Source organism: Dendrobium catenatum, unplaced genomic scaffold (genome assembly GCF_001605985.2).
Source record: "Dendrobium catenatum unplaced genomic scaffold, ASM160598v2 fragScaff_scaffold_716, whole genome shotgun sequence".
NCBI classification, from domain to species: domain Eukaryota; kingdom Viridiplantae; phylum Streptophyta; class Magnoliopsida; order Asparagales; family Orchidaceae; genus Dendrobium; species Dendrobium catenatum.
Window position 1 is genome coordinate 22,215,751 of NW_021319178.1, and position 10,161 is coordinate 22,225,911.

The following is a 10,161-nucleotide window of genomic DNA, read 5'->3' on the forward strand; positions in this document are numbered from 1 at the left end:
ACGGGTCCTCTCTCTCTCTCTCTCTCTCTCTCTCTCTCTGGACGGAGGGGATCGGGAGGAAGCCTGACGGGAAGAGGCGAGCTTGGGGCTTGGTTTTGGCGTCGGCACAGAGAGCTGGGGTCGGGTGGAGAGGAGAAAGTAGCAAAAGGAAATGGAGTTTCGGCTGTGGCTTGGAGTCGAGAGTAGCGAGAGAAGTATCCATTCCTTCGCTATTTAACGACCTCTGCGGACGCTCGATCGAGGCCGGTTCTGAGCACAAATCACGGGATGCGACTCGAAGAGCGCCGAATCGGCGTGATTCAGGCAAGGATTCGCGGCAGAATTCGTGGATCCGCCGGGCACAGGGTATGTATGCAAGATTTTCATTTGAGCTTTCTTTCTCCCTTTTGTTCCTTTGGTTATTGTTCAGAGGTCAACAGTGCCATACCTTTCAAAAGCAACCAAGGCAAGGCAAGTATACAAGTGACCCAATACTTTAAAGAGAGAACTTCTATGGAAGTCTTTGTTATCAAAATCTCTCATGTTCCTTTGCCAGTTCAGCCAAACAGATACTAACGATAGTGATCTTATGCTCACGCTGGTAGAAGAAGTGCTCAACGAAATTATTCAAACAGACAAGGCGTAGAGCATGAACAGAAATAAAGCTATATTTAAGACCGTAAACAAAAAAAGAACAAAATGCAATACCCCATTTCCTCTTCCTCTTCCACGAGCCCTGCTGCTTTGATTGGTACCTGAAACAGCTCCACTTGGCTGGACCTATACTAATTTAATATTAGAAACTTCACTGTATAAATAGAACACATGTAAACGGAAAGGTCAAGCTCAACAAATAGAGTGCTATACAATTAAAACCCTGTAAAAAAGATTAAACATTTACTTCCGTATAATTGGAATCAAGGATAAAAAACAAGTCTCTATATTATTTTAGTTGTACGAAATTGTTTCCAAATAACTAAAAGTGAAGTCCAATGGCGGGTGAGAAATATGTTACTTCATGTAAACCACCTCAATATCATTTTTAAAAAACCTTCTTTTCATTAGTTGGGAACAAGTAAATTATTTGTTTTGGGCGCAAGGAGGGGCACTTCACATATAAATTTTGACATTTGATTTTATGATTTTATTCTAAAACCAGCACACAGAAAATCCTTGCAACTGTTTGAAGAAGTTACCTTGGCACAGCAAGAATTATTCCTCTTTCTATCTGATAACAATAAGAGAATTGCTATCAATATTTACTGCAGTGCATCTTTAAATTGATTTCACACACCTAAGCTTACAAGATCCCGATTGTATGGCATACCGGATAGCTGAAAAAATAAATAAATAAAAACCCCACCTAAAGGTAATAAGTTATATTGATCAAAAGGACCCATATTTATAGACAATAAATTAGAAGGTCAATGTTGACCCCTACTTCGAAATACTCGCAAAAAGAGGCAAAATCGGTGATTCAAGCAAAGCAGGCATCGATGCGGCGCATCACTTAACAGTCAAACGACCTCCAATCGCCAAACAGATTGCGCCATTGCGATCGAAGCATTGAATTCACCTAATTGGGAACCCCTCACAATCAAATCAGACGAGATCGATTAAAGGGGGATGACCGACACCCGAAATTGATGCCCGACAATACCCAAACTACATCCGATCGCAAAATGGACTGAGCCATTGCGATCGAAACGTCGTCAATACCCCAAAATTACTGTCAATTTGACCAATAAAAATTGTTCAGAGAAAATAACGTGCATTCCGAGACAACATTGCACAAATTGAGGAAATCGACATGAGACGTCATTGAAACGACCACTGATCGCAAAACAGACTGCACCATTATGATCGGAACATCGACAATACCGAAACAAAATGTAATTTTGCCCAATAAAATTCACTCGGACGAATCAACGCTTTTCTCGAGGTGAAAGATGGATAGATTTCAAGACAACACGTAAACCGAAGTAAAGCTACTATTTTAATTTCTATTATTCAATAATAATAATAACATTTGTGTTATTATTATTACTATTATCATTTATAATAATAGAAATTAAATTTTAAATAAAATTTCTATGCCTTGTATTTGTTGAACTGCTCAAGTCTCCAGAAATCTTGCAAAAATGCCGCTGAAATTCTGCAACACCATCTTCCGTAAATCCCGCAACTCGATCTGCCTCAATCGAGCGTCCCGAGCATCATTAGATCTCACAACCTTTACCTCACCAAAATCCATCTAGCTTACCACAGCCCATTATCAGCCCATTTACTCAAATCCTCACAACCTGCCAACACTCCAACAGCAAGCCCACTAAATCTAAATCCCATATAAATCAGCCCAACAACAAATTCACTCTGTTAACTTAATCAAAATCCGAACATAAGGTTTTTTCTTCTTTGTTTGTCCTTATTGTTAGCATTAATCGTCACTGATAGTTAGTGCAGTTAATGTTATTACCATTTTTATTAACTAGTCTTTATTTATGTTATTGTTACTGTTAACTAAAATAATAATAATAATAAATAAATAATAATACAAAAAAAAAAGAAACAGTTGAAAAGAAAAAAAAGGCACTTGTGCATTTTCTCGTCGCCATCGACACCATCGTAGTCGACTTTCTAAGCTAAGGTATAATGCTCCTTAGCATAAAGATCCCTCCAAGTCCTATTTTCGATGTTTGCGGTGCGTCGAAAGGCCCCTATGCAGACTTTTCTTGGCCTCGTGGGAGAGAACCCAGTGCGATGCTTGCAGCAAGGTAGGCAAGCCTTATGCACGCTTTTGTTAGAGTGACAAGGTAAAAAAAAATAAGTACTTGTGTTTGTCTCAATGCCTGTGGGGAAAAACTGCATCTTCAAATAAATACCCCTAAAGAACCATGCACACCTTTCTTGGCATGATGGGATTGAACACTACGACAGCACTGTCACCTGACACTGATCGTGCACGTCTTTCTTGATGTGGCGGGCAGGCGATGACTCATGGAATTTTTCCTAAACAGGAAAGATGCTGGGAGACCACCAAAAATTGCACTGACAGGGGACTTGATTTGAAATCAAATGAACCGCATGGAACCGAACTTTAATTTGACAAATTCACGATAAAATTTGAAATGCTAATTAATAATTTGAAGCATTTAAATAAATATCATGCAAGCAAATAGAAGAACCATGATGAACAAACTCTCAAGGCATACAAATGATGATCAATGAACTAAAGCATTCAAGAGAATACCAATTGACGAACATGAAACTCGTGGTGGACGGAATTTCCAATATTTGAAACACCTAGTAATTCATACACGAGCAAAACATAAGGGTGGAAATAAGAGTTGTGCAGCCAATACATGCACGAAGAATGAAGCACATTCATAAACAAAGAAAGAGAGCTATCACGAAGAAATATCCTACCCACTATCAACAACATGTTAATCAACACTAATTCTCTTGTAAAATAATGTGATAGGAAATACTTGAGTTCGCAAGTAACCCTAATGGGAAATACTTGAGTTTGCAAGCAAAACTAACAATAATCGGTAAAACAGCGAGAAAACGGAAGAAAATATGGTGGAAAAAACAATCAAACGATAGATAGTCTTATAGAAAGCAAAGCAAAACAAGAAGGAAACAAAGATACAATTGATCCTCAATTCAAGAGAAGGATCGTTCTCTCCAAATCTTTAGATGATGAATCTAGATCCCAAAACTCTAAGATAACTCCAAGGGAATAACTCAAATCATGCCTGCCCTAACCCTAACCTCTCATGTTCTTTAAATACAATCCTTCCTAATACAAAGCTTCCTGATATAAATAAATTTTAAATCGCCCTCCTCTTGCTTAAACCACCCTCCCCCTCTCTCCTATTGCTACCCAAGGCGGTGGGGCCCATTTGATTAGGTAGAGGGGTTTAGAGCAGGCAGCTTAGTCCACTTCCTTTATGTCTGAATCGACCCCTCCTGGGCCGGTATGGGGTGAGGCGTAACAATAACCCCTTCCCAAAGAACCACCTTGTCCTTAAAATGAAAATTGGGAAACTGATGTTTCACCCTCTAATAGGGTTCCCACATGGCATTATAGTCCATAAGGTTTTTCTACTTGATTAGCACTTCTTTAGCTCCATCTCCTTTCTGGCGAACCCCCATCAACTCTAAGGGTTCCATAATCACCTCTAAATCCTTAGTGAGTGTCACCGGTAACTCCGGACTAGCTGTATAATCTCCAATGGCCCTTCTCAATTGGGATAGATGGAAAACCGGATGTATAGTTGATGTTGGTGGTAATTTCATGTAGTACGCTATCACCCCCATTTTCTCCAATACCTCATAAGGTCCAAAGTACATTGGGGTCAGCTTCTCATTCCTCCTATTGGCGACTATCTTCTGCCTGTACGGTGGTCTGAGATTCAAGAACACCCTCTCCCCCATGTTAAATTGGACATCCTTCCTATGGCCATCAGCTTGTTTCTTCATAATCTGTTGGGCACTTAGAAGATTCCTCTTTAACTCTTCTAACACTCTGTCCCTCTCCTCCAAATACTTCTCCACTGAAGAAACTGAAGTAATGCTGCTCCCAAAGTGTACCAAGTGGAGTGGATCTTTTCCATAAAACACCTTAAATAGGGGTCATCTGAGAAGCAGAATGATAAGAGGTATTGTACTAGTACTCAGCCCATGATAGCCACTTGACCCAAAACCTGGGTGTCTCCGACACAAAGCACCTAAGGTAAGTCTCCAAGCTTCTATTGACTCCTTCTGTTTGGTCATCTGTCTGTGGGTGGTAAGCGGCGATCCTCTTTAGGACAGTCCACTTCAACCTGAACAATTCTCTCAAAAAATGACTGAGGAACACCTTATCTCTATCTGACATGATTGCCTCCAGTACCCCGTGCTATCTTCCACCTCTCTGATGAAAGCTGAAGCCACTGTCACTGCGGTGTAAGGATGTCGGAGTGGAATAAAATGAGCGTACTTGCTCAATCTATCTACCACCACCAGAATCACCATGAAGCCTTCTGAATGGGGTAGCCTATCTATGAAGTCCATAGATATCTCCTTCCATACCCGTCCTGGGTCTCTGATACGAAACATCTCAGGTAAGTCTCCAAGCTCCTGTTGACTACTTCCGTTTTACCATCCGTCTGTGGGTGGTAAGATGTACTCCTCTTCAGAACTGTCCCCTGCAACCTGAACAATTCTCTCAAAAAATGACTGAGGAACACCTTATTTCTATCTGACATGATTGCCTCTGGTACCCCGTGCTATCTGCCACCTCTCTGATGAAAGTTGAAGCCACTGTCACTGCGGTGTACGGATGTCGGAGGGGAATAAAATGAGCGTACTTGCTCAATCTATCTACCACCACCAGAAACACCATGAAGCCTTCTGAATGGGGCAGCCTATCTATGAAGTCCATAGATGTCTCCTTCCATACCCGTCCTGGTAACGCCAATGGTTGTAGTAGTCCCCCTGGTGACATAGCCAGGTATTTGTTCCTCTAACAAATCTCACACCTTGTCACCATCTCCTCAACATCTCTATGCATTCCCTTCCAGTAAAACTCTGTCGCTAATCTCCTGTAGGTCTTCTATACCCCTGAATGGGCCCTAACCGCATTCCATGAAATTCCTGGAGTAAGTTTGGGATGTGGATGGAGGTCCTAGGCATCACGAACCTCACTTGATACAGCAGTCTGTCCCCCTCAACTGAGTACTCTGGGTGGCTACCACCTGCCATCAATAATGCCATCTTAATCTTCCCCAACTCCTCATCCCTAGAGCTCTCCTCCTTAGTGACCTCCCAATCCAGCATCAAAGGAACAAACACTGCCATTATCTGTAGCTCTCCCATACATATGGACAACGCATCTTCCGTCTGTTCTCACCTCCTAGTTTGTACTGGATTTCAAAATCACACCCCAACAACTTTGGCATCCATCTCTGATGCTCTTAGTCACCATCCGTTGTTCCAACAAGTATTTCAGGCTCCTCTGATCTATTCTGACAAAGAAATGCCAACCTAACAGGTAGGGTCGCCACTTCTGGATGGCTAAAATGATAGCCATCAACTTCCTCTCATATACTGATTTCAGCCTAGCTCTGGCTACCAACACTTGGCTAAAGTAGGCAATGGGTCGCCTATCCTGCATGAGTACTGCCCCCAATCCGTATCCTGAACCGTCTGTCTCCACTATGAAGGCCTGATTGAAGTCTGGTAGAGCTAAACAAAGTACTGTGGTCATAGCCTTCTTTAGCTTCTCAAATGCTGTTGTCACTGCCTCTCCTCATAGGAATTCATCTTTCTTCAACTGCTCTATTAGTAGCTATGCTATAGTATTGTACCCCTTAATGAATTTGCTGTAATTTCCTATCAACCCTAAGAATCCTCTCAACTCCTTCAAATTCTTAGGTAAGGGCCATCTCAACATAGCCTCCACATTTGACTAATCAGCCGCAACCCCTTCCTTGGACACGATATGACCCAAGTACTCCACACTGGTTTGGGAAAAACAACACTTCTTCAGGTTGGCCCTCAGCTGATGCTCCTGTAAAACTCCCAATACCAACTTCAAAGGCTTTAGATGCTCCTCAGTTCTGCTGTACACCAAGATGTCATCAAAAAACACCAGCAAAAACTTCCGGAGGTACTGTCTGAACACCCTGTTCATTAATGACTGGAAAGTAGCAGGGGCGTTGGTCAGCCCAAATGGCATAACGAGAAACTCATAATGCCTATCGTTTGTCTGAAATGCTGTCTTTGATATGTCTTCCTCCCTCATTTGGATCTGATGGTATTCCGACTTCAAATCCAATTTAGAGAACATCACTGCTCTATATAGTTCATCCAAAAGCTCGTCAATCACCAGAATGGAAAATTTATCCGGTAGTCTCCTTATTTAACGCCATGTAATCCACACAAAACCTCCAGCTCCCATCCCTCTTTTTGACTAGTAACAGCAAGCTAGAGAAAGAACTTACACTTGGTCTGATGATCCCAACCTCCAACAAACCCTAATCAACTTCTCAATTTCATCCTTCTGAATCTGGGGGTAGCAGTAGGGTCGTACACTAATTGATGACACCCCCTACTTTAAAAAAATTGCATGCTCCTATTCTCTGAGTGGTGGTAACCCTTGAGATGGCTGGAACACCTCACTGAAATGTTGTATGACTGGTTGCACTACAAGAGGAATGTCCCCTCTTCCCCCACACTAACCCTCTCCAATCATTGCAGTTCTATCAAATATCCACCTCCAACCTCCTGTATGATTCTGATTATGGACTTGAGAGACACTCCCGCTTTAGGCAGCCCGGCATCTCCCTGTATTTCTATTCTCCTTCCCCCCACCACCAATTCCAGTCTCAGTGCTCCCCAATTCATCTTGGTCTCCTCAAAGGTTTGCAACCATTTCATCCCCAAGATGACATACGTACTCCCCAATTCCAAGGGAAGAAAATCCACCCTCACCTGCATCCCCTGAATGCTCAACACCACTCTCCTACAAACTCCTCTACCCATTTATACTTTTCCGGTGCCCATCATCACCCTATACCTTCTTGTGTCCACAAGTTTCACCCCCAATTGATCAACAATTTGGGTGGAGATGAAATTATTGGTGTGTGCTCCGAAAATTCGGCCCCGGCCTCCGCCCGCTAGCTTTTCTTTTCGGCGAGGGAGTTTTAACAGAATAAGTTACGAGGTAAATTCTCGAATGCATATGGGTTTGTAGATAAGACACTACCCAGAGATTTCGCCCTCATTTTGCGAGGACGTTATGATCTGAGTTCTGGTTTCCAATAGGCGCAAGCCCCTATAGTTAATTACCCCTCCCGATCACGAGAGATAACTTTCGATCAAGGCTAGTCGTCGATCAGATATGTTGTATCCATATATACTTAAGATCAGGCATATAGTAGCAGCAATAGACATTGGTATTTGGAATTTGAAGGATATGGATGATATGAAAGATTTAATATTTAAAAATGAAAATTTCACCATCTAGCACTTAAAGCGGATGGTAGGGGAATAGATGATGGGCCCGATTAAGATCCCATGGTTCCGTTGTCCCGGGCCATCGTGGTCCCTAGTCTAATTAGTCAGAGGAGGTAGTCGACCCAACCTGATAGAAGAATCCTTGTCGGCAGCCATAGGTTGCTTTGTCCAAGGGGACCTTGTAGACCTGGGTTGAATGTTTGTTTAAGGGGAGAATTTTAAATCCACCTTAGCTAACAGAGAGCTTTGGGCCCTATCAATCATATCCTATTGATTCATATCTCAAGGATTTGATGCCAATAAGGAACGTAACGACGCTGGCCATAACCGGTATTTCGTGGTGCCATTTGGTGGCAAAACCACTCGGTTCAGAGGGCCCCGGGTCATAACCGTTTATCCTGCGGTGCCATTTGGCGGCAAACCGCCGGTCAGAGGACACGTACCACGTCCTTACTGGCAGGAGACTGTTTTGAGAATGGATCCTAGTGATATTTTCGACTAGGCATTTAGCTCTTTGTGAGCTAGAGTAGTTTTTATTTTGTCCACCTCGGCAAACTATTGCGGATGACGGAAGAATTTTGCTTTAAGTGGGTTGATGGATTTATTTCATTTTAAATATTTTTGGGATTTTTAAGAATTTGAGATTTTTTTCGGATTTTGGGTTTTTGTGGGTATTTGAGTGGAGCTTTGGATTAAATGAAGCTTTGAATTTCGTAGGTATTTGAGTGGAATTTGAAATATTTGAAATTAACCCCTCCGGTTGAGATAAATATTCAACACGGCCATCATCGGGGTGTTAGGGGTTATTTCCCTTTAAAGCTTGAACCTTATCAACTCTATCTGGCTGTCGACATAGGATCGGGTTTCGTAGGCTTTATGCCTTTGAGAGTGAATTCTCTTGATTTTAGGCTTTGAAAGCCTAATATGAATGTATTAAAAAAAATATTCTAGTCACCACGGCCACATTTTTGTTTGTTAGTTCGAACCTTGTCGACTCCTATTGATCTGTATAAGAGGATCGGGCTCGAACTTGAATTCACTTATTGACTCGTACAGCATCCCTAGACGTAACGTGCGTACCAATAACATGCTCGCAAGGGCCAATGCGAGTGTTTGGGGGCATTTCGTAATTAAACCTTGTCGACTCCTTTTTACCCGCTAAGGAGGATCGGGTTTGAAATTTGATAACCCACGCAGCATCCCTAGACGTCACGTGTGTACCAATAATACGTTCGCCGGGGCCCATGCGGGTTAAGATTGCATTTTTCAATTTAGTGTACCTATGTGTAAACAAATTATAGTGCACGTGCAGGGGTACTTTAAAATACTTGTAGACGCCTTCTGTCTGCTTGTACGGAAGTTGCAGATCAGGTGGCATGGAGTAGCAGCTTCTGGATCAGTTGTTTGCTACATTATACAGGTAGACTGTCGTGCATTATTTGTTGATTTTTGTAGGCGGGTCATAGTGCACTAACTAATCTCCTGCTTTAAGTCGTAAGAGATTGCACTTATTGAAGTTCTTCTGTATTTGCTTGAGAATATTATTTTGTGGATATGATAGGTTCTCTACAGTAATTTGTAGATATTTATATTTGCCACTATCGATCTCTTTTGCTTGTGGAAACTTATGCATCTTTTCATAGATAACCTACCGTGGGTATATCTATGTTCATAAATGACCCATTACTTATGCAACCTGATTATTATCAGTGATTGCAGGGATTGATATATCACTTGTACACTAGCTCTTGATATTTGCAAAGAATTGTAGTGTGTTTACTTAGAGCCATGTGACACCGTCTGTAAGAAACTTATGATTATCTTATGCTTCTCAAATCAACTTTGAATCTTTATTCATGCATGCTTTATGGATATATTATCCTTGAAAGTGGCTTCTCAACAATCATTATCCATTGATATTTAAATCTTACTTGGCAAGAAGGCTTTGAAATATTTTTAAGAAAACCATACACTACTAGTTGTAGGCATATTTCCATGTTCCTCATTTAGTCATTGTAAGCATATCACTTTGATTGAATGACTTAAGCCACATCAATTTCACCACTCCTTGTTCATATGGTAATTTTCATTTGGGTGAATATGATCGTTCCTCTATGATTGTGCATCTATTATTCGGAGGTCCAATCCATCACTTAGTGATTTGTGTCATGCTTCTCT

At 41.6% G+C, this 10,161-nt stretch overlaps 1 protein-coding gene across 3 annotated transcripts in view; it reads right to left on the reverse strand.

The window, feature by feature from the left end:
- Nucleotides 1–10,161, reverse strand: part of LOC110101077 (protein decapping 5) — a 56,635-nt gene that overhangs the window by 35,918 nt on the left and 10,556 nt on the right. Inside the window, exon 3 of one of the 3 annotated variants that reach the window (XM_028696188.1) lies at nucleotides 688–753. The exons of 1 other annotated variant lie outside the window; for it this stretch is intronic. In XM_028696188.1, coding sequence (XP_028552021.1) covers nucleotides 688–753 — 66 coding nt within the window. Of the gene's footprint in view, nucleotides 1–687; nucleotides 760–10,161 lie in introns of all 3 variants that reach the window. One more of the 3 variants, XM_028696187.1, reaches the window with a different exon arrangement.